Raw genomic sequence first — 25,541 nt, forward strand, 5'->3', positions numbered from 1 at the left:
GATCCCATCACTCAGAACTATTCTGCACTACAGTTCAAGGAAATCTTTGTCCAGTACTCTAATGGCTGGGGATGCTGCAGGGTAAGCAAATGAGGCATCTGACAATGAAGTTTTAGATAAAAATGTAGAAACGCTGTGCCCAGTTTGGGTAGAAAAACAATGCAGCACCACACCACACCAGCAGTCAAGACTTCCTGCCTCTGAATGTTAAACGCCATCCATCTTGTTGGGAGATGTACGTTCAATCCTTTCAAAAGATCTACCAATCTACACCTATTAAGAACATGTTTTCTGAAATCCCCCCAGGAAGGCAACTTCCATGAAACTAGTTCTAACAGAAAGGATGCAGGAAGGAGAATTTAATTGCAGGGTAAAACTTTTTTTCTTTACAGATCAGAAAGACAACACAAAGAGAGCAATAGATTCTCATTTTCTGTCCCCTATAAAGAACACAAGTATCAATTCTTCTGGAATCTAACACACTGGCTTCATTTTCAAATGCATCAGTTTATTTTCCTTGTAAGGCAGCCATACATTACAAACCTTAAGCATGTGACAGTCCTATGACTTCTTCAATAAGCCCTAGAGCTTCCACAGCTCTCCTGGGGCCTACAGCCCGAGTAGTCCTGAGGAGTCAAATATTAAAGCTTTCTCCACAGCCACACGTTCCTTTGATGTTTGGGTTATTGAACACAAACTCACTGGATAATTTGTCTTCAACATAGTCCATTTCTGTTCCTAAAAGTGTTAGCTGTGCTTTCTTCTCGATGAACACTCTGACTCCTGGGGGAGAAGAAAACATGAGTCATATAAAGCCTGCCATCCCATGGAACCTGCTGATTCAAAGCACAACTGAACTTTAAATAGTATCCACTAACAAACGTCAAACAAGAGGCTTTGAATCTGTCTCAGTATTTCCTTTAAGGGATGCAGTGCTCAGTTTTCTGTCTCCTTTCCTACACAATAATCTATGTCAAAAATAACTGTATTAGGCTAGACAGTTGTATACAGCAAATTCCATGACAATTCTGTGTAAAACTAGAATTTGCCTTTCTTCGCTATACTTCAATTTGCTACATGAAGAAAATGTGTATATTCCCAGTAAGAGTTCTGTAAAGATGAAGTCAATTAAGATTAATGAAAATCCTGAAATGACATTTGTACACACAACACACTGCCAAGCCTAGAGAAACACAAAGGACTATGATATAATGGGCTAGTTTAATAAGACTATATCATAAATCAGTACAAGCAGTTCCGTTTTTCTGCTTATGGACCGGAAAACTGATAATAACTCCCTAGTTATCTCTACCTACCTAGTTGGTAGAGGTGGGCACCTTCATAAATACTAATGGATTAAGAAAGCTTTCTTCCTTATAAAAAACTGCATCATTACTTAGATATGAACTATCTTTATTACATCTCTTCTTTAAGATGAAAAGTTTCAGGTTTAAGATACTTTTACGTATTGATTTTAAAAATAATATACTAACAAATGTCTTTATTGATCAGTAACTTAAGTACAATAAAAAGAATACACATCAAGAACCCATGAAAACTGGCTAATGGCGCACACAAAGCCAGTGCTGCAGAACCCATGCACACTGAAACTCCCCTGAGGTTGTGGCAGTACTTATTTTGTTTTAAATAGATTTTATCAGATTATTGGGTAGGGGCAGGGACTGGGGGGTAGGGGCAGGGACTGGGGGGAGGGGCAAAATATAATTAAAGCACTGCAATGTTTAATACAATTTGGAAATAGACTCTTCTAAAGCAGGAGATGACATTACTTATTTGACACAGATGCTTCACACCAAAGTGGCTGGTTCATTCTGAAGTTTTATCATCTTAAAATCTTTCTGCACACAATGATAACCTTTCATAACTGAAACAAATAAACAAGTTTATCCAATAATCTATCACTTAGTTACTAAGAGCACAGCCTCTGGAGTGAACTTGATTGGGTTCAAATGTTCATAAGGCCACTTACTGGCTATGTGACCTTAGGCAAACATATTTAATCTCTCAGTGCCTCAGTTTCTTCATCTGCAAAATGGGGACAATACAGTACCATTCTCATTTAGTTGCTGTGTATAAATCAGTTAATATATGAAAGCCTGTCGAACCGTGCCTCCCTCACAGTGAGCACTATATACACCATTCCTACTATTATCATCATTACTCTCCATGCTACACAAGGCTAAACATTTTAGGGAGAACAAAGTGTCCAGAAAAAGTCTGCTTAAAACTCACCATCTTGAACAACTTCTTCATCAGAGTCTCCTTTTGTCTTTGTATATTCCAGAGTGTAGGAAAGGCCATTACAACCCCTGGTTCGGACACCAACTTTCAGACCAACCTGAAAAGGCATTGTAAAAATAAACTTAGTTTTAAAGTAGCACAGATTAAACAGTTATATTAATAAAAGCCCTATTTGATAATATTCATTTCTTCAAAAGCTAAGCAGTAGGGAAGTATAAGCAGAATGGGAAAGGAAGTATAAGCAGAATGGGAAACTAGCATTTTAAAAATTTAACTACTGTACAAATATCATTACAACATTGGCAGGGATCCAAAAAGAATAAAAACCAATTATATACAAAGAAAGCAATATAGAGGGAACACTGCCCCCCAAAACTACAGTCACCAGTACCGTAAAAATGAGCTTGTATGTTTTTTCCTATTTTCTTTCAGTCTTTGTCTCATATATAATCTAAACATGGGTTTTTTTTTTTTTTTGGCCGTGCCACGCGGCTTGTGGGATCTTAGTTCCCTGACCAGGGATTGAACCCATGCCCTTGGCTGCGAAAGCTCAGAGTCCTAACCACTGGACTGCCAGGGAATTCCCTAAACATAGTTTTTATTAGAGCAGAAATAAAAAATTTATTCTCTGCTTTGTTTTTTTCCCACTTAAGACATCATTTTCCCATGTAATTAGCTTTTGTAATTATCATTTGCAACTAATGCCTACATAATATTCCACTACACCTAAAGCATGTTTATTACTTAACCATTACTATTAACCATTTTGACTGGGAATAACATTTTTAAGGGAAGAGTTTTAATTCCAAAAATGAATAATCACTTTTTTTTTTTTTTAAAAAAAAGGAAAAAAATATCTGATGGCAGAGACGACTACCTAAGAAAACTGGACTTTCTCAAAAATGTTTTTGCTCCACCTCACCATGTGAGATGTTCCCAGGATACTTCCCTATGGTTAGGTTCACCAAGGTTCATAGGTCATCACCTGGCAATTGTATTGCCTCTATGTGACATGGGGCCTTAATTCTGTAAACACTCTCAAGTACCAGAAAGCAAGACTGCAGTCAACACAGACGTTAAGAAGTTTAAAAAGTGACCAAACAGCACTTTTAAAATACCAATGTCTACCTCAATGTAGTTTTCTAACAATATCTACCCAATTTCTATCTATTCTTGAGTCCTATCTGCTTTTTCGTATGCGTACACAGCATTATCATAAGAAGTATCATTTTAGCAAGCAGATCCTGATTCCCTGAAAAGCAGTAACATGTGCTTGCTCCAGGAAAGCAAACATAAAGTGGGAAGACATCTGATGAACAGCGTGAGTTAGATGTTAAGCTGTTTGGTGGTTTTGATGAGTTGAAGCATTCAGAGTATTCTCTTCTGTCTTCAAACAAGGAGACAGAACTATAGCTTTATTCACCTTCAGAGTGACAGCTTAGAGAATGTGTGAGGGAATTTCACATATTCAACATGGTAAATAATAAACTGCCTGGCTGAAATTCTGGAGCACACGTCATAAATACTTGTTTAACTTAGTTTTTATCTTTGCAAATAGGAAGACTCAAACAAGCAGGAAGTCCAACTATTAGGAATAGAGAGACACTTAAAGAGTATGTGAAAATACAGCTTTAGGTAACTGGAGTTTGGAAAAGGGATTGCTTATGCCACAAATGACACCTGATGAAGTGTTTGCTCAACCCTGTTCATGTCAATATGAACAAACATCCCTCAACTCTACAAAAGTGAAATTGTGTCAACTGGTCAATTTATACTCTAGTCATTAGTCTACCCAAATTGAGTTGGAATTCAGTTGGAACACTGATATACTTAGATTTAATAATTCTTAGGGGGAAGATGATCGAATTCCTGTTACATTGTAATACAGGTTGTACAATGGAACTTAGAAACTACTCTGTAGTATAATTATTGAATATTAATAGTCTTGGAAGTCATTTACAGTATCCCTTAGGCAATGAACAACGTGCTAAGATTAAGATGGTACGCACACCCCTTGCCCAACTTCTACATCTAAGAATACAGCTTATGTAGATGAAATAAGCTATGCCTACAGGTCTAGAACAATGGGCCTGGCACACTACAGATGCTAAATATTTGTTGAATAATGTTTGTGGAAGCACTGAATGAGAACAACCCAAAAGACCTTTAATACGAGAGCCTGGCTAAATAAACTTGTTCAACGAAATATACTAGTATATGCAGCCATGAGGGGAATAAGGATCTTTATGTAAGGATATGGAAAGATCTTCAAGCTATATTATTAGGCGCAAAGCAAAGTGCAACCACAGTGTGTGTGGTATGTTCTCACCGAAGTAGGAAAAGAGACACACACGCAAATGTAACAAGCAAAGTCTAGGCCAGTGGTTCCCCTCAGGGAATTAGTTTTGGTTGTCACAACTCTGGCAGAGGCCAGAGATTCTGCTAAACATCCTGCAATCCACTCCCAACAAGGACTATCCAGTCCAAAACATCAACAGTGCTGAGGCTGAGAAACCCTGGTCTAGGTAATAAAATGCACAGATGATCTGTGCAAGGACACGAAGAGGCTGCCTCCTGGAAGGGAGAATGAATGAAGAATGTGGGGTGAGAGAGTGACTTCCTTTTCATCATACCCTGTTGTGTTACTTGCGTTTAAAAATCATGAGCATTTTTTACTTTTTAAATAAAAACCCCTAAATAATGAAAGCACACTGTTTATCACAAGATAAATTCATTGTGAAAATACAACTTCAATTTTTTACTAAATATTTGTCTGACTGGTTTTACTTACGTGTTCAGGCTTATCTTTAAGAAGCTGTTTTATCTTGTTTACTGCTGAAGGTGTCTGAAAAAAGGGAAGGTTATTAAGTTGTTAGTTACAGACTTTGCATTCTTCAGCCTTATATTTCCTAGTATTTAAGACTACTCAAGTCTATCTTTAGCAAATTCGCGTGGTGAATTTATGTTCCATTCTCACCAGAGTACCTTGTGGATTTCATACACAAGCATATGAACTCTACTCAATTAAAAGCATTTTTAAAAATATCTACTAGCAACATCCTCTTCATCCCCTGCCCCCACCCCCCAGTCAAGGTAAGCTCCCTGTCATAATCTCTATGGTACTATCTACTCACATCACAAATGTAATTTTTCTAGTCAGCATCTATTTCAAATTCCTACTTTATGCCCAGCAACAAGCACATTGCCTGACACACAGAAGGCACTCAACAGTCAATGAATGATATCAAGTACCACATTGGGAAAGCCAACCTTCAGGCATTTTTCCTATTGATCATTATTAACTCTATTGCTCATTCTGTTTACCCCAAATCTATTTCAGATCCATCAAAATGCACACCTAGAGGAAAAAGTGTTACTAGCATCAAATAACCCAGTGTGTGCCTCTCGTGCCAGGCACACCAAATGTTCACAGAGATTGATTAATTGATTGATTGATTTCGGCCACGCGGCACGTGGGATCTTAGTTCCCCAACCAGGGATGGAACCTGCGCCCCTTGCATTGGAAGCACGAAGTCTTGACCACTGGACCTCCAGGGAAGTCCCTATTCACAGAGATTATTACATCAGCATCTGAGCATCTAGATGACCAGAACTAAGCTAGTCAATAATAGAAACAAGAACATGGAAGAGTTTTCAGCAGAAATGCTGTTTAACCAAGCCCAGTTGTCCTCAAAAATAAGAAAACGTCTCAATGTACTTCATGCATAGATCAGCATTACAAACCCCAATTTCCTGAGGAGGCTGTTAGGGAGAAAGCCTGTCCCAGGGCATTGCTGGTCCACTTCCTAGCTGTGTCCCAGCCCATTACCTGGCTTAAACAGGGACAAAAATCCCTCCTCCTCAGGATTGTGAGGATTAAATGAACGAATTCATGAAAAGCATTTAGAATAGCGCCAGGAACAGAGAGCTCAACATAAGCCAGCTATTATTATAACAATGAGAATATATTATCATGAAGAGATCATGTCCTTCCTACTTTTTGTTTTACTAGCTCCTCTAGCTGGCAATGCTAAGCCGGTCCTCCAGTTTTCTATACAGGCATTTTCCTGGTTTGTGAAATCTCAGAGTGGACATTATGACCTACAACTAGGTAGTAATCGTAACCAGAACTCAAGCCTGTGCTGGGGGTACAGACCTGATGGATGGCCCGAGTGTGCTCTTTCACCCTGTCTGGTGGGGGCTTGGCCAGATGAAGATGCTGAAGCAGAGTCTGGACCCAATTTAGAAAAGTCATGAAACCAATGTAGAAGGTTGAGACTATCATTAAAAAAACAAAAACAAAAACAGGGACTTCCCTGATGGCGCAATGGTCAAGAATCCACCTGCCAACGCAGGGGACATGGGTTCGATCCCTGGTCCGGGAAGATCTCTCATGCCACGGAGCAACTAAGCCCGCGCGCCACAACTCCTGAAGCCTGTGTGCCACAACTACTGAAGCCCGTGCGCCTAGAGCCTGTGCTCCGCAACAAGAGAAGTCACCGCAATGAGAAGCCTGCGCACCGCAACGAAGAGTAGCCCCTACTCGCCGCAACTAGAGAAAAGCCCGCGCGCAGCAACGAAGACCCAACACAGCCAAAAAAAAAAACCAAAAATCACAGAATAGTGCACTGCACTTGATAAACAGTGAAACTATGATTCAGTTATTAACATACGGTGTGTATGTGTTTCTTATTGTGTGTCACTTTAAAAAAAAAGTTAAATAAATCACTACCAGTGGGTGGTTTATAAAGGCCGTTTCCCATGGTTCTATCAGAACACGAGCCAAGCAGATCAATGACAGGGAATAGGATGGGGGGGTGGGGGGAAGGAGGAAATTCTGCAGAGAATTATGGTTTTTTTTTTTTTTTTTAAGATCAAATAGTTAGAGAGATATTAATGGAAAAAAATTTTAAAAAATGCTTATTACCCTTCTAAATGATTGCCAGTAAAAACTAGCCTTCCTGATTTTCATGGTGATATTTCCCATGTGAGTTCTGAAGAAATTAATCTAATTACTGTCAAATTACAATCAAAAGATTTCAGGTAAATTAAAACAAAAAAAAAGGCACAGCCATGGGAAAATACTGACTGGAAGTCCAACCTGATGCGGAGCCTTGGTTTATTGCCAGCAGATGGGAGGTGTAAGCTCAGGGCACACGTACTATGCTGCCCCACGTGTTTCTTTTCATCCTGACCAGGGACTGAACCTGGGCCACGGCAGTGAAAGCGCCGAATCCTATCCACTGGACCACCAGGGAACTCCCGAGTCCCATGTGACTTTCTAAATTATCTAATTTGGTTTTTACAAAAGCAATATATTTCCTTCTTTTCTCAACTCTTAATAGAAAACAAACAGCAAACAAAAGCAATTCATGGAGAGTGGTCCACTTACCACAAAGTGGTTGATGTTCAACATTTCACACTGAAAGGGGCTTAAGAGAAAAACTGCCTGCGTGCCTGGGAACTGTCATTACAGGAACCAAAACATGTCTTAATTTTCTAGTGTCAGGCAATAATCAAATATACCCCACTGGGAGGAGTGTTACTGATGCTGTATAACCCTGCTGAGAGTCCATTTCGGGGTAAAGATATGGTTATTAGAACTTTCCAAGCAATGGATCTGAATTTCAGAACAAGTCAGAATGACTAAACAGGGGAACATTTGGGACTTAAGATCATTCTGGGAAATAGTATAAAAACTTCAACAAAACAACATGCTGCAAGCCTAGCGGCCCTCCAATTTCAACATACTCCCTCAAACAACTAAGTTACCCACACCCACCCAAGAAAGTTATGTATAATCAATGAGTCTAAGTCACCTGGAATTTGGCCAGTGAAATAAAATTCAAGAGGCCCTTGAAACTCAATAAAATATAATGATTTCTCTCATATGTGTATCACAGAACAAGACATTCTTTCAAGTGAAAGAGTATCTTTGAGTGAGATTATTTTGGCCTTAAAAAAAAAAAAAGATTTCTAGTCTGTTTTTGTGGTTGAAATTATGGGAGAAGGCACTGTAGATAAATGAATTTTTTGACTACTTCATAGCAACATACTTTTACTTTATCCAATGCCATAGCGTTTCTATTCCTTGAAGCAGAAACTTTCCATCCTCAATACTGCATTTCCTTAGTCATTCCCCAGGCAATTTTCATTTTTTGCTGTTTAAGGAAACAAGATTAAAACCCAAAGTTAACTCCACGATTATGTATACTAAACATGAGCCAACAACTACAACCTACTTTCGTTTCATTGTAAATCTGGCATTTTAAGGTTTAAAAGATGGTAGATAAAGGGCAGCCAATGAATAAATTTCAGTGTATGTTGTTTGACTCATTCTTTAACAGCTATGGCATTATGATGCTGTTTCCCTTTTGTCTTTGCCTATTCCTGTACATGCAGATAATCATAGTATATATTCACAATTTTGTAGCCTACTTTTGAAAGTTTAACATGCTACTCATTTGATACACAGTAACATACATATATTCACTGTTTCTTGAGTACTTTCTAGGTGCTTAATGGTTTATATGCATCATCTTTTTATTCTTTCAGTTCTGTGATTTAGGTATTAAAGACTAAATAATTTGCACAGGGCTAGTAAGTCAAAGAATTAAGTTATGACTCCCAAACCTTTAAAAAAAAATCATTACTTACAATGACTACATATCTCACCAACAGGATTTACTCTTACTTATTTAACTGGCCTTTCACTGTTAGACATTCAGGTTACTTCCAATTGTTTCCTGTGTAATGCCCCTTAAATTGCCTCCATATACCAATCTTACAGCTTGGTCACTGTTCCAAAGGACTTCTGGGGCTATTCCTTCAATGAATAAACACCTCCTTGAGCTCCCATGTATTTAACATCATATTGTTTCCATACCCTTCTCAACCAGGAGCTGCTAGAAATTAAGCCCTAAGGCACCCACTGTATGTAATGAATTATCTTCTCTCCTGTGCATCAAGAATGATGCTGGCTATGTACCATTAATCTTCACATCTTTGGTTGAGTTTTAGGCCAGTTGTGGGTATATCCCTAACCCTAATTACGGCTGCAATGATTCTGCTTTGTACAATGGAAATAAAGGCCTCTGCCTGCAGTGTAGTGTTAAATCTTCAAGTTCTTCAGTCATATTTTACTCTGGCTCCTATACATACAATTCCATTCGCAATTCCTGGGCCTGCAGGGAAGTAGGGAAGGGGGATGTCATCCTCCTTGGATGAAGGGTACTGACTTTGATGTGGTGGGTTGAAACCTTAAAGTATTCTATCAAGGACCCTCCCCTGGTTGCATAAAAGTGCCTGTGACCAGTCTTTGAAGTCTTTCTCTCCGGCAAACCACCAATCCTCTCCTGGATTAACATCAGTTAACACAGGTAATTTGGCTCTGAAAACATGGAATCATGCTTTTATTTCATCAATACCTTTTCCTAACCTCTCACTGACTAGACTGCACAGGTACAGCACTTCTCAAAGGTTGCAACATGTCGAATTCCTGATGTCAAAATTTATATACTTAGCTAACATTCATCATCTCTTCTTACCCGTTTCATTGAACTGTCTCATTTCATTTGCTCTCATCTGTCTTCACTCATTAGTCCTTTGATGATTTCACTGCTTTTGCACTTAAATGAACATGGTGTTAAACGTTTGCAAAAACACTTAAAAATTAAGCACAGATATCAATACATGCACGCCAGTGTGTTAAAACTAGGAACACATGCCAGGATTAAAATAACTGCAAGCCTGCTACCACAGACCTTTGGTGGAAAGAAACAGGGATGTGCTTTGGCACCAGCTAAGATCACAGGGAAAGGGACTAAAGTCTGCTAGACAGTTAAGTAGGAAAAATTCAGACAATGGACTCCTGCATGCTAATTGGAAATGTTGATCAAAGGCAACACAGAGCCCTTGTGAACTGAGAACTGACATGACAAAGCAGTGCTGGTAGCAGAATTGGCCTGGTAAGCCGGGACAGGTAATGAAGCATAAAGGAGCAAATGCGGATTGAGAGCCCAGGTCTGAGAAAGTGGGCTGGGTTATTGTTCCTAGTAATTTCTAGAGGTGCCAAAGGCCAGGCCCATGACTGTGTTGCAAGAGGGTGGGAAATGTAGGTCTTAAATGTCTGATGACTAAGTAGGAATGGAGAGAAAGGGTATGACTCAATTTTTGAAGAAAAGGTATTGATACCACGCCAAATGGTGGAGAAAGAAAAGGCAAAAAAGTGTCTCCACACTTTCTGACTCTTCCTGGCTCTATCAGTGGTAGAGTTCTTTTGATTTCTGAATAATTTTTACTCAGATTGAAAGGAGACACAAAGTATGAGTAGTGCCTTCTAGTTCTTATGATTTCAAGATCTTGGAGAATTCTAAGATTTGACAGTGTATCTTTCAGACAGGAAAATGGGCTTGATGGTACAGAAAAAAGGAATGTAGAATACAGTATCACATAAAAACAGGATAACCTCCTTGTGCACCTAAAACAGTGACCCATTATAAAAATATATTCTCCCACCTGATCATGACTTTCTCCTGTTTTGCTGAAACGAATTTTCTGGCAACAGGCCTTCTTATGGCATTAAATTGAACGGAATCCATGATTCAATTTAATCTGTTTTCCCCAGTCTTCAGGAATTGAGTGTTTGCACAAAGGCTTCTTTACCAAGAGTGGGGTGTGTGTGAGAAGAATGCTGAACTGATCATCAGATTTCCTATGAAATCAATCTTTCAAAACTGCAAATAGTGACTGCTTAATGGACAGGGGGTTTTCTTTTGGGGCCAGGTGTTTTGCAGCTACATAGAAGTGACAGTTGCACAATACTGTGAATGTACTAAATGCCACCGAATCGAACGCTTACAAGTGGTTAATTTTATGTGAATTTAAAACTCAAAACAAAACTGTGCAGTACGTCGGGGATCCAGCCTGCGCAGTAAATTCTTTAAGTATCTGCAGCAAGTTTCCTCTGAGTGTGTTTGACCTTTCACCCAGAGAACACTATAAACTCACTCAGGGTGGAAATTTATCCTTCTTTGTCCTTTGTTAGAGCCACCACGGCCTAGGACTGCTGGAGGCACAGAGTGCGTTTCAAAGCCTCTTCCACCCCAGACACCAGGAAGTAACCCTTTGTGCACTGCAGCCTTGATCTCCGCAAGGGGGTGGGCTTTGTTGTCTCCGCGCTCTCACCGGCGCTCCCGCATCACACTGTGGTCCTCCGGCCAGGCGAGGCTAGGCTCGGCTCTCCCCAAGCGCCTCAAGGGTAGGAACCCTGGTTCATTCACCCAGCTACGCCCGGCACCTGGCACTTCGACCTCTAAGTAACCCGCGACGTCAAGCACTGCTGCGCCGGCAAGACCCTCCGCGGCCACAAGCTCCGGAAAAGCCGCGCCTGACCCCCAGGGGCCGCGCTCGCGCCGCCCCTCCCCCCTCCGCACGCGGCGGCGCGCGGCCTGCTGGGAAACGTAGTTCCCGGGCGCTCGGCTCCCGAGGAGCAGCCCCGCCCGCGCTTGTTTATCTCCCCAGCAGAGACGAGTTGGGGGTGGGGACGATGCGGCGGCTGCGGAGCGGGTCAGGGGTCCCGCCGCCCGGCCGTGCTGTGCCCTGCCACCGTGACCCCCTCGCGGGGGCGAAGGTGAACCAATATAACAGGCCCGGTCGCGCGCCCCAGCCACTCACCAAGGTGAGGGCGGCCCGGATGGGTTGCAGCTTCCTCTTGCTCACAGCCCGGACAGTGGCCCGGACTAACGAAGCCGACATCCTCGCCGTCCCGGCGCCCCGATGCCTCGGGCCGGAGCTCGGCCACCTCAGCCTCTCTCCATGGACACGGCGGGCGCATTGACGCCACAAGCTCCGGCGCACGGCGCCCTAGGCCCCGCCCCTCGTGGGCCCGCCCGCGCCGTCGCCATTGGGCGGGCCGTATGAGTGACGGGCGGGGGGCGGGCCGTATGAGTGACAGGCGGAGAGCGTGGCGTGGCGCCCGGGCCGTGGTCATGTGACGCGGGGCACAGGGGTCGAGGGCAAGGTCGTAGCTCTGCGGCAGATCCCCGCGCGCAGACTCAAGCCGGACTGGGGCACATGGAATGAGCTCGGACTTGTGGACTCTGGAGGCGCGCCGTTCCACGCCCTGCCTTCTGGGCAAGGTGCTGCCCCGCCGCTTAAGAACTCAGAGGAGTCTACCGGCCGGGGAGGTGCCGTTCTCAAGGGCAGAATGGATTCGAGGCCCGGACAGCTACATACGTTTCCGTCTTCCTTTTTGGTCCAGCTAGGCAGTTCTTAAGAGCGTAGAATTACCGCAGATTCTCAATAAACATCCTCCTTCTCTCCCCCGCCTTTCCCCAAGCTGCTTGGGATGTTGAAATATGGTACTAACACAATGTTCGCTTTAGGTTGGAATCCAGCTTTACTGTAAGATGTGACTGGGCAGCTCGGGGAATACCTTTATAACGAGTACCAGTCGATAGCTTGATGGAATACCTGTTGCTTGTCAGATCTTGTGGCTGGTCAGGGACTTCTGTCCTTTAATTCGGCAAACATTCCTGAGCCCCAGGCTTGTGCAGCCAGCACTATACCCAGGCATACACAGGAAGCCTGGTAAACGGAAGGTCCAAGGAAGAATTGGAGATCCTGGTAGGAGAGAAGTGCAGCAGGGGCAGCAGATGGGAGGAGAACATAAAGAAAGGCGGCATTTCTAAGTGCTAAAGGGAAAAAGGAAGGAGGCGGTTCTGTGGAGTCTTGCTGGGGAGGATGGATTCTTGCTCAGTGTTTTGACGTGGAAAGAACTAATCAGTGAAGTGTTTTTAATTTTTATTTTAAAAGGCTGGGCTGGGCGAGGGCTCCCCCTCACCCCCCGCCGCGCGCACCACCACGGGGCGGAGTGTGAAGTGTTTATTAGAACCCAGTTTATCTTTCATCCCCTAGAGCCTACAGGATTGGATAGTTCAGAATTCGTTAAGTAATTTTCTCTCTGCTACTGAGATGCAATCGCATTGACAGTAAGAGAACAGTTGTTTTCCAAGACCCGCTGTGCACAGAAGAAACTGTGGGATTAGGCAACGGTAGTGTGGAATTGTCTCTTGGTTTCATCTTTAGGTGGGTGATTTGACTAGGTGATGATCTGTGACTAGGTGGGTGATCACATTCCTTCTCATGCCTTGTCTCCTAAAGATATGGTGAAGATTAAATGAAAAGCTCTTGGAAGACTGCACAGCACACAGCAGTGCTCCATAAAGGGTGCTAATTGGTAATAGATATTCAAAGATGCCATAAATTGTGAAAATACTCCGTATGATACAATGTCATTATACATTTGTCCAAAGCCACGGAATGTGCTACGCCAAGAATGAATCTTAACGTAAACAATGGACTCCAGGTGACAATGATGTGCCCATGTAGGTTCATGGATTGTAACAAATGTCCCACTGCAGTACAGGATGTGGACAGTGGTGGAGGTTGGTGTGCTGCAGGGGCCATAAGGGAACTCTCTACTTTCTGCTCAATTTTGCTGTGAACCTAAACCTGCTCTAAAAAAGAAAGTTTATTAATAAAAATGTAAAAAAAAGATGCCATGTATCATTTTTATCAATTATTGAAAAAATGTTATACAGTTGTGCAGCACTGTTCAGGTTTCAGAAGAACCCTTGAGCACATTATCTCATTGGAGCCTCACTACTTTGAGCCACACAGCAGGAGCGTTGGCATGGCTATTTTATAAATGATGCTTAAACTCAAGCCCTTTAGTAAAGTGCCTTAGACACTATTTAAAAAATCTAGTCCTAAATTTTCTGATTGAGGATCCTGTGTATGACTAATAGCTTTCTTTCCTCTATTTAATACACACTACTCAGTTTTTAACTTGTTGGCTGTTTTGCATGTATGTGCTCAGCCACATAATCTACTTGTCAGTGGATCAGGCATACCTAATGTTACTTGAAACTGGTGCAGATCCCTGAAAGAAATTGGCATGTTAGAAGAAAGTGTCTTCATGACTATATAAAAAATGTGTGCTCCTTTATCTCAGAGCAGCAGCTGTTGTGTGGTGTTGAAGTTAGGTGGGTGTGGGGACTGTTGAAGTGGTCGCAAGCTGTAACCACTTCTAGATTTCCACTAATAGGTTAAAAACTTACAATACGGAAATGTTCAACACTGCACTTCAGGATTTAATTTCAGGGTTCTAGACATTAAAAAAAGTGTTTTCTTAGTAAGACCGCACTTGATCCTCACTACTGTGGAAGGGCAGGTATGATTTCCATTTTACAGGCAAGGAAAATGAACTGCTAAGAGGTCAGGGGGATTTGCCACACTCTCAGCTGGAAAAATGGCAGAGCCAGAACCTAATTAAGCCTAGAATTCCACTCGGTGGAAAGTGTGCTAAATTCTTGACTGCTGCTGTCCAAACAAGCCTGCTTTCAAAGAAAAAAAAGTACCGAGCACATCTTTGCAGTTTTAGGGAAGTTTGTTAAATTCTGTTTGCTTTTCAACATTTTTTTTTGCCATAATACTGAACCCTATTGACTTATCTACCCAGGATTTTTTCCACTAGGGGAATATATATATATATTTGAATAAATAAACTGAAGTTATCTGAGAACATTTAATAACATCTCTAAGTGTGCACATTGCTGCTACTATACACACTGAGCAAGAGATTAAAAAGTGTAGATTGGGGGTATAAAAAATGGATTTCATATTTTTGTTCGTTCCTGAGAAAAAGAGGAAGGGAGAACCCTGGTAGTGGGGCATTTTTGGAGCTTGCAAAGAGACAGACCAGCTGCATCTGCAAGATAGCCACGCCCTGGAAACTGGACTCAGCATGGAGCAGATGTTCCTGTCCCCCAGCTGGGGTGCTGAGAAGGGGCTGTGACCAGCATCCAAGCAAAGGGAGTGAAGAGAACCAAGGGCGATACATTATCCAGGTCTGCTGGCAAACACTGGTCACTGTCCCACTGATGCAGTGTGATGAACTGAAAATCAAAAAGCTATCAAATATATTGGGCAGAATCTACTTTAGAAATCAGAATAAAATGTAGAAAACTTTCAACATTCTTAAAAGGATATATGAAAATATGGTTTCTATGAAAAGGAAGATAATAAGAACAAACTAAAAGAATGAGAGGAAAAGGAAAGTGGTGGGTTAGGTAAGTTCAAGAAAGTTAAAAGTGCAATAACAAACTTCATGTTAGAAACAGCAAACAGCAGAATGACACTAAAAATCAAGCCAGTCACGTGGAAGTTAAACTTGACAAGCTTTCCTAACCAGAAAGGAAAGAGATGATAGGGAGAGGCATTTGAGAATAGACAAAAGTATTTTTGAGAACTAAAATTATGAATATAGATATTCTCTCAAATTAAAAAAAAAAACCTTAGGTGGGGAGAGACATTGGATTCACTTTTGTTTCAGACAAAAGTCACTGATACAAAAGTTACAGGGAGAAATAAACACAGAAGCATCCAAGCAGAAAAATAAAACCTATAAGGGAACAAAAATCAGGTTGGCCCCAATCTCGTTACTATGCCAGAAGACAACAGAATGCCATCAACAGTCTTTCCAAAGAAAGTGACAAGAATTACGTGTCCAGTCGACTTTCATGCGTGAAGGCAAGAGAAGAAAAGAGGAGCAGCAGAGGAAAGTCAGGTAGAGCAGTTTTAGCTCAGGGTGCTTAATTCACTTGTTAATTCATGAGTTTCTGTTCATTCAAAACCGAGTAAGGAATAATCCCTAATTCTTTCTACCACAACTTCCCTACTCTAAAGTTAATTTTTTTTTTCTTTTTTTGGCTGCCCCGTGTGGCTTGCAGTATCTCAGTTCCCTGGCCAGGGACTGAACCTGGGCTACAGCAGTGAAAGCCCAGAATCCTAACCACTAAGCCAAAGGGGACTCCCCTCTAAAGTTAATTTTGATATGATTCTTTTTTAGCTGGAAAATGTCTCCAAGTAATTTGTTTAAAAGAAGGGCACACAAGGTGTGCTACTTTCTGAACCCTCTTCTATCTGGGAATGTTTGCCCAGCAAGCACCCCCTGCAGCCCTTCCTATGCATTCATCCCCCTAAATCTGTGCCTCTTACTTGCACATTCCCAGGACTTGGCAGGCATCGGGTGTCAATAGACACCAGATCGAATGAGCACATGTAAAGGGAACATGGGATAAAGAGGAGCAGATCTGTACTGCCCTTAATCCTTGACCTAGTTTCCTCAGGAAATTTAGGACTCTCAGTGGAAAGTAATGTGGATAAAGTTACAGGTTGAAAATCTGATTTTATTTCAAAATGATAAATAAACCGAGGCATAGTTTAGACCATGTACTACTTCTGAAGGGCTTGTGAATTAGAGAAACAGTTCCAGGAGGGCTCCAGTCAGACCAAAATGATACCAATCAAACTCATGATTGGCAGAGATAGCCTCTTTAATAATCAGGGATTTTAAAAGTCCTCCACCCTAATTTCTGAATATCATAAAAAGTAAAAATTACTTTTGTCATTTTTCCTTTGAAAATGTTTTTAGCAGCAAACAGGACTCTTGTTTTCCTTACTTCATTTTTATGACCATAGTAGTTATATGTTAACTTACTTAAAATTAGAGAGGCAAAAAACTAAAAGCCCCTCAGTGGCACTGCTCATCCACGGAAGGCTCACATAAATAGGTACTCATGTTCACGTTATCACTTCTTCTACAAATATCAATAAAGTAAGGTTTGTAAATCGTAAATACAGTAGTGGCAGTTCACACATATTTGACACGCTTTCACACAAGGATTCAGTCAACAACAATAAATATAATTTCCCCTCTTCAAAACAAACAAACAAAAAGGATTTATAAGGGAAAAAAAGAATTAATTTACTTGGAGTTTATCAGCACGCCATTTTTAGTGTGCTTTGAAAGAATTAAAAAGCATGAAATTGTATTCCTGAATACTGGCCCATAGTTACATTTTTTTTTTTTTAAACCTGTCTTCAATACATACATCATGGCTTTCTATTAAAATCCTTAAATCTACAGGGATTTGTAGTAGGTAAGACTATATTAAAAATTTTTTTCCTCATTAACAATTTCATTAAGTTAAAAAAAAAAATCTGACATTTCCCTTAAATGTTAAGTTGAAGCCTGATCTATGCTGCTGTGTCCTGTGAAATGAACCTAATTTTCAAAGTGAATAGGAACGCCTGAGTGGCCATTTAGAGTGCGGCATTTTCCTTCCCTCATGATTCCTGCTGGGTCCTCTTCGCTGAGGCTTTTCCCTGAGTCATATATTTACTGGAAAGGCTACCTAGAGGAGGGGAAAAAACAAAACCCAACATAAATGAAACAAGCCTCACTTTATCGTAAACGCCATACAATTACTTCTTATTGTTAATTATTCACAGAAACTTTTCATACTGGTCACTTGTTTTGAATCAAGTAATTTGGCTAGATATATTGTAAAAAGGTATATATAGAACATTATCTATTAAACATAAGCCTTGTCACATTCTTTCTAAATGCAGACGAGTTGCTAGAGTGACATCATTTTAATACATTTGCATGCTCACTATTTACACATTGGTACAGAAGGCCAGGTGAACTTTTAAAGGCTCTGCTCTGCATCTGCAACCAAACAGAATAGATTGCAAAGAATACTTTGGTCAGAAATAAATATCTTGCATCATTACTCTGAAGACACGAAGCTGTGAATGGTGATATTGTAGCCATAACTCATTGATTTAAAAGAAAAAAAGGAAATTTATTATATTTACAGGTGAAGGACAGAAATGAAGACTGCTAATTAAATGCATACCACAGAACAGTTAATAAATTCTGTTCTGGAGTCTAAACAAATAGATCAACAAAGCAAGAAAACTGAGAAATTCTTAAGTGATTACTTGTAAGAAAGTAGTATATAACAAAGGTTATACACATTGATTATATACATTTCAAACCAATGGGGGAAAGTATGGATTGTTCAGTAACTGGCATTGTGTCAAATAAGTAATTTTGGAAGAAAAGGGTTAGATAAGTTTCCTTCCTCACATCATACTTTTCCTCCCCACCTAATTCCAAATGAATTATAGAATTAAATATAAGAGAGTCAAAGTATAAGAACTAGTGAATATTTATACAATCTTGGGGTGGGGAAAGAGTTTCCTAAGTACATCACTTTATGTTTTATTTATGAAAAAGGCTTTCTATGCTTAGTACTAAAGAAGTTACAAATCAATAGAGAAAAGATGAACACCAATAGATAGCTGGTGAAAGAAAAAGCAATATATGAAAGAGAAAAAAACAGCACATAAGTATATAAAAAATATTCAATATCAATGGGTAATCAAAGAAATGCAAACAAGATACCAATTCCTAACCACCAAATTGTTTGAAGGAAGATGAGAAGGACAGGGAAGTGGGTAGAAATTTTGGTAAAGGAATATTCATCCAAACCTTACAATAATTTAAGTATGCAAACAACTCAAGTGTCCAGAACTTGTGATATGACTAAGTATATCATGAACACAATAGGATTATTAGGTATGCAGAGAAGGATAATTAATAACATGAAAAAAAAGCAGGTTATAAAACCACATGAATAATATTTTCATTAAAACTAAAAATTAAAAAACGAAAAAGGAAAAACCCTACCAATCAGATATTTGGCGCCTCATTTTCCTTATCTGTAAAATAAGGGCAATAACACCTACCCCCTTGGAGTTATTGTGACGATTAAATTAATTAATACATGTAAAGCAACTGAATAGTACCTGGCACATAGAAAGTACTCAATAAATGCTAACTATTATCATTACACTGATGTAAAAAGATGGGAAGATTTTACCTCCAAAACCTAAATAATTGTTAATGCTCTAGAACAGGACAAGTATAAATGGCTTTTATTTTCACTTTGCTTAAACTATACTTTCTAAAATGTCCAAAGCCAAAATATTAAGTATGCAAATATAAACTTATGCCCCCCAAAAGCAAACTTTTCAAAGCAGGACATCTAGATAGTCAACTCACAGTGAAAAATGAGTGCTATGTCAGGAAGATTCAAAGCACTCTACTTGTGTATAAATACCATATTTATACCACAGAGTGTCTACTGGTCAAAAATACACATCTTTGATATTCTGAACTGCACAAAGTATTGAGGACAGGCTTTTCACTCGAGGGACAAAAATTTAGATCACTACACCTCATATTCTATACACAATTCAGATGGATTAAAGATCTAAATAGGAAAAATAAGGTTTTAAAGCTATTAGAAAAAAATACAGATGTATATCTTTATAACCTCAGGCTAGGGAAGAATTTCTGAAAGATAACCCTAAAATCATGAATCACATGTCCATGAAAACTAATCAGGCAAAACCAATCATCTGATCATCTCAAAATTAAAAACTGAAGTGGCAACAGATACAAGGTGAAAGACAAGATATACTGGAGGAAGATATTAAGGAAGTATATAATAATAAATGTTCAGTATTCAGAATGAAGAACCCTTGTAAATTATTAAGGAAATGATAATGCAACAGGAAAATGGACAAATGATCTGAATAGACAATTCATAGAAGAGGAACTCCAACTGGCCAGCGAACATAGAAAAAGGTGCTTAGCATCACCAGAGTCAAAAAAATACCCATTAGAACAACACCAAAGTATTTTTCACTCATCAGATTTGTAAGAATAAACACTGCTGATGGGAGTGACAATTGTTTCAACCAATAAGAGGGTATAGGACAGTATCTAACTAAACTGAAAAGGCACATATGCACATATGAAAATGTGCTATGACCCAACAATTTGACTTCTAGGTACCCAAACACTATAGAATCTCTAAAACATGCTCAAGAAGACTCACACAAGAACGTTCACTACAACACCGTTTATAATAGGAAAAAATCAGAGGTAATCTAAATGTTCACGTACTAGGTAATGGCTACATAAAATATTCTGTATTCGTATGATGCAATACTGTAAAGAAAGAGGCTAAATCTATATACAGTAACATATATAAATTTCAAAATAATTTTGTTAAATAGATATAAAAAAGCAGGTTGTAGAACATTCTTATTATACAGTGTGATATGTCATTTAAATTTAAATATTCACCAAGGATACATATGTTAAAGGATACATATGTAAGGGCTTAAAAAGAACGGGTACCTGAAGTCATAATAATGGATCCTCTGGGATGGAGGGGGACATGACAGACAGAATGGGCCTGGGGTAGTCACCATCTTAACCTTTTATTAACAAATGATTGAAAAGAAAATGTGAAAAAATAACGCCAATTCTCTAGTAGATGGGTAGGTGTTATATTATTTGTATCTTTAAAAAAATTTTTCCCCAAAATGTTAAGAAACCATTCTTTTCTAAGCATAGTACTTATAGTTTTATTACTGCATCACTTAAACATGTAATCCCATATATATATATATATATAAAATCTCATCATACCTGAAGAAACTTCATATAAAAAATTCACATGTAAAAACATAAAACTATGGGACTTCCCTGGCAGTCCAGTGGTTAAGTCTCCACACTTCCAGTGCAGGGGGCACATATTCGATCCCTGGTTGGGAACTAAGAACCCGCATACCGCATGGTGCGGCCAGAAAAAAAGATAAAACTGCTAGAAATAAAATATGAATTTTTATGTAATCTGGGGGAAGAACATGAAATTCTTAAAATTGTGTAAGCATGACTTGAAACTACCCTAAAGTTGGCTAGATCAAACTACTAAAACAAACAAATGTATGTATGGCAAAATAAATCATAAATGAGGCTGAAAAAATAATAAACTGGTGGTGGTGGCGAAGGCTACTGTAACACATTTGACAAAGCATGAATGAATTTCTAAGTAGAAAGAACTAAAGACAAAAATGAATCCTCAACGAAAATACAAAGATATAACATGAAGAAATACAAATGAAAATGTGGGAAATGTTAGTGTTCAATGGTAACAGTAGAACTTCAAGCAGACTGGCAAAAAAGACTACCCTAATGAAGTGAGGGTATGGAAAGGTTGTGAATGACTCTCTGAGATTGTCAACAATCACAACGTGGCATTAATTGTATCTCTGTCGAAATATGCATACTTTTAAACCTATTATCCTCCTAAGCGGGTATTTATCCTGAGGAAATAACTAGACAAACATGCAAATATACAGTATAATGTTTAAACAGTGGTCTTCAACGTTGGGTACTTGTATTCCTGAATAGCTTAACAGGACAAGTGCTTAACGTATTCGTTGGGCAATCAGAGAGTTGACCACAGTGCTTCAATTTCTGAGTTCTTCCTGAGAATGCCTTTGTGGCCCAGGCTTTGGGCTGGTTCTCAGGAATCACACCACTTTTTCTTTCCCCTTTCACAAGACAGAGAGGCATACCTTCTAACCATCCACCTCTTAACGTGGTACGTTGCCCCAGGGTGAAAAAAAAAGCCTTGGGAGGCAGGGAGGCACACAAAATGTTGGTATCTGTGACAAAATGTGAATGCCTCTAATAAAAACCCAAATTTTTAGCCTTCATGAAATTACACTGATAGCTGATGACCATCAAAATAATTTCTGATGATGCATTACTATGTGATTTTTGGTCATTTAATTAAAAAGGAATGAAAATAACTGAGTGGCACTGTTGTAATACATCTTCCCTTCCCAGACTCCTAAAGGTATTTCTTATTAACTTTTAATTTGCTACCATAAAGACTAATGAGGTTTCTCAATGTTTACCAAGTATAAAAACAAAAAGATTAGGAATAGAAATGATTCACTGTTTCATTCCTGCAATAAGTAGTACTGATCCAAAGATAAATGAATGCATGGGGAAAAAAATCCCACCTAATTAAAGGACAGTCATTTTCAGTAAGTAAACATAAAAAGCAATTTTTAATCAAAATTTGTAACATTTGTTTTGGTTAATTACATTATTCTTATAACTATAAAAATAATTTAGAAGAAATTTTTACACTTTGAGATTTAATAAAAAGCTTAAAAATTCAATTTATAAAAAAAAATCCAATTTATATAAACACTTCTGTTGCAGATAAGTATGATAGGCTGGTCAATAAAATGCTTGAAATATATATGATAAAAAGGTATCATCTTAAGATAAAATTCCATGGAAGTGAAACAAAAGAATTCAAGGAGGAAAAAAAAAAAGATGTAAAATTTCTGCAATAATATTTATATTTCATTTGATACCTTTAAGGTTGATTTAAAAGTTTTGTTTTTAAAACGCCTTTACAAAAAACCTCCAGAAATTACATGTTTTGCAATTATGATGAAAAACTGAGATATAATCTTAAACACAGGGGCTTCCCTGGTGGCGCAGTGGTTGAGAATTTGCCTGCCAATGCAGGGGACATGGGTTCGAGCCCCAGTCTGGGAAGATCCCACATGCCGCGGAGCAACTAGGCCCGTGAGCCACAATTACTGAGCCTGCGCGTCTGGAGCCTGTGCTCCGCAACAAAAGAGGCCGCGATAGTGAGAGGCCCGCGCACCGCGATGAAGAGTGGCCCCCGCTTGCCGCAACTAGAGAAAGCCCTTGCACAGAAACGAAGACCCAACAGAGCCAAAAATAAATAAATAAATAAATAAATAAAAAATAAAAATAAAGGAATTCCTTAAAAAAAAAAAAAAAACTTAAACACATACAAGGAGATATATTGGTGGTTCAACATTTTGGGGGAGAGTATGCGAGCAAAAAAGTTTTGAAGACACTGACATAACAAATGTTTGAAAAGAGCTAGTTCATTAATAAGGAATGCGGAATGCTTAAATAAATAATGTATATTCATATACTGGAATATCAAGAAGGGTAAGAAAAAGAATGATCTATATTCACTGATACTAAGATTTCCCCATATGGTTTTTAAAAAGTGCTTCTATTATTTTAAATTTACTATCATAAAGAGAACTGTGTTTTTGTTTTTAATAAGTAGGCTTTAACATTCTGGTCAAGGAAAAAAGTATACATCAGCATGAAGGAGAAAAGATATCCAGCAATCTCTTACAGTATCTCCAATTTTTAAGATTTCAAATCCTGGGATTAAAATGGAATAAACGAAGAGACAGAGGTAGTTTCTTTTGAAAAGTAATTTTCTTTGCAAAAACGGTAGAGGATTAAGAAATAGAAAAATGTTAGTTTTTTGAGATTCTCATACTGAACAGTTTATGACTGTGGTTCTCCAATCTCCACATACTCCTGTTTTGTTAAAAATTTCCATTATATATTTGTCCTAGAAGTTAGAGAGAATTACAGCATGGTTGGAGACTTTCTGTTAACCACAGTAATAAGAGTAGTAATAATTTATTGAGTGATGTGTGCCAAATGCTGTGTTAAGGGCTTTACATATATGAAATTAATCCTTACAATTGCCCCGTGAGATATTAGCCCCAATTTATCCACAAGGAAACTGAGGCACGGAGAGGTTCGATAACTCGACAGAGGTAATGCAGCTAGTAAATGACTGAGCTGGATTTCAAACTCAAGTTAAGTCTGATTTTAACGCTCGTATTCTTGATCATTCTTCCAAACTTACTGAACATCTAAGGCACTGTGCTGGCTGTGTGTATGTGGGGGAGGGAGGAAACAATGAAGATCAAGGAAATTAATGGAATTTTCTATCTACTACTATCACATTTGAGAGTTAAGAACGATACGTAGCCTAGTGGAAAGGAATGGAGGGAGGTATCAGGAGAGGAAAAGAGAACTTGGTTGAGTGCTTACTACTGAATGGGTGCTTTAATCTTCTCAGCACCCGATGACACAGATGGTGCTACTGCCAATTTTATAAATGTGACATCTGGAGCTCAGAGCAGCTAATCTCTTCTAAGGTCAATATAGCTGATGTGCGAGAGCAGCGGCTGTCCACACCAGCAGGCTCTTGTTAGGAAACTACCCGTGTATCACAGATAAATAAGCCTGTGAAAAGGAAGAGCTTTTCGGAAACTTAATACTACTTACAGTTGAGACATATTTCACATCTATAACAACATAGATAACTTGTATAAATTTATCATGGGTAAATTTGACAGTATTAACAGTTGTCAATAAATTAAACTTGAAGTTTAATTTATTGGAAAGGATAAATTTTAACCACCTATGTTTTCTTTTCTGGTATAAAGTAAACCTATTTATTGTAATAAACTTACTACAGAAAAAAAAGTTAAGTTTTACAGTTATTCAAAAGATTTATAAATATGTAAGTCTTTTACTCAGAAGACAATTTATTGAAATCCTAACTTACTGTCAATTGGTAATGCCATTTCTAGGCATATGTCTAATATCTGTATTTCTCCCCCACTTAAAAAATTATACAATTATAATATAAAGTTTTACTCTCAAGATGTGTAAAGCCTTTAGCAGAAGCAATGCCGACAGATGCCCTGTGGGAATATCAACCCCATCAGCACCCCCCGCCTCCCACCAACCTCCGCCCTCGCTGCATGCAGCTACCGTTCTAAGTGCTTTCACAAGGGTTTCTCAACAGCCGTACCAGGCAAGTGATAGTAGTGCTATTATCCCCTTGTAACAGATGAGGAAACTGAAGGAAGTGGAGGATAAGATCACAAAGCTAGAAATCACACCATGCGATCTGATGGCAAAGCCGATATTCAGAAACACCTTATCCCTGGCAAAACAAATATCTCAACTAAGCAAGGATCAGTATTTTCTTACGTAAAATGTTCTGGAAATGCCTGTTCAAGGCTGAAGCTTGTAAAAAACAACACTCTTCTGCCTTGTTTACATCTGGTAACTATGTGATCCTCAAACTCTCAGAGGATCTACGGGAAACAATCCCACAAACTGCAGTGGAGTCTGTTTCCCAAACACTTTCATCTGTTGAAGTAGCTTTCAGAGGCAGCCTGTCAATCTCCTCATCCATCTTTCATGGCTGCTGCCATCGTCAATCAAATCCTCTCACGATAGGCCCCATTCTCTTTTCACACAATTTCATTTTGAGGGTTTTCCCAGTAGAACCTTTCTTATTTTTAAGTCCATGCATTCCACTGACAGCAATTACAAGACCTTCCCAGGAAAGAGCTGCTCTCGCCTGTTCTTACAGAGTCTCCTATGTCTTTACCTTTCATGGACACCATATTCCCCTTTTGGGTAAGGGTGGCAATTCTCTGAAGATTTCTGTTTCTCTTTGAGTTATTCTACCTCACTCTGCATACCAATCTCAATACTCAGGCCTTTTAAATTTTGATTGTAAAGAGATGTGATGCCATTTTAAATGTTTTTCCCAATCATTAAAAAAAAAAACCCAACTGTAAAATTAGCATATCATAAAAATAAATGCCTACTTCTA

At 39.2% G+C, this 25,541-nt stretch overlaps 2 protein-coding genes across 6 annotated transcripts in view; both read right to left on the reverse strand.

Moving 5' to 3' along the window:
* Positions 1–487: 487 nt before the first annotated feature.
* Positions 488–12,947, reverse strand: ISCA1 (iron-sulfur cluster assembly 1). Its single transcript, XM_061199223.1, has 5 exons — positions 12,831–12,947; positions 11,938–12,126; positions 5,054–5,107; positions 2,254–2,359; positions 488–783 (listed from the first exon to the last, which is right to left on the reverse strand). The coding sequence occupies exons 1-5, from the start codon at positions 12,945–12,947 to the stop codon at positions 635–637; spliced, it is 615 nt and encodes a 204-aa protein (XP_061055206.1). The 3' UTR covers positions 488–634.
* A 3,560-nt stretch (positions 12,948–16,507) lies between these two features.
* Positions 16,508–25,541, reverse strand: part of TUT7 (terminal uridylyl transferase 7) — a 59,617-nt gene continuing 50,583 nt past the window's right edge. For 3 of the 5 annotated variants that reach the window (XM_061200565.1, XM_061200568.1, XM_061200564.1), the window contains one exon: positions 16,508–17,522. In XM_061200565.1, the coding sequence (XP_061056548.1) occupies positions 17,455–17,522 (68 nt within the window). In that variant the 3' untranslated portion in view covers positions 16,508–17,454. Of the gene's footprint in view, positions 17,523–23,879; positions 24,152–25,541 lie in introns of those variants that run through there. The other 2 variants (XM_061200569.1, XM_061200566.1) reach the window with 2 other exon arrangements.

This window comes from Eubalaena glacialis, chromosome 9, assembly GCF_028564815.1.
Source record: "Eubalaena glacialis isolate mEubGla1 chromosome 9, mEubGla1.1.hap2.+ XY, whole genome shotgun sequence".
Classification (NCBI taxonomy): Eukaryota; Metazoa; Chordata; class Mammalia; order Artiodactyla; family Balaenidae; genus Eubalaena; species Eubalaena glacialis.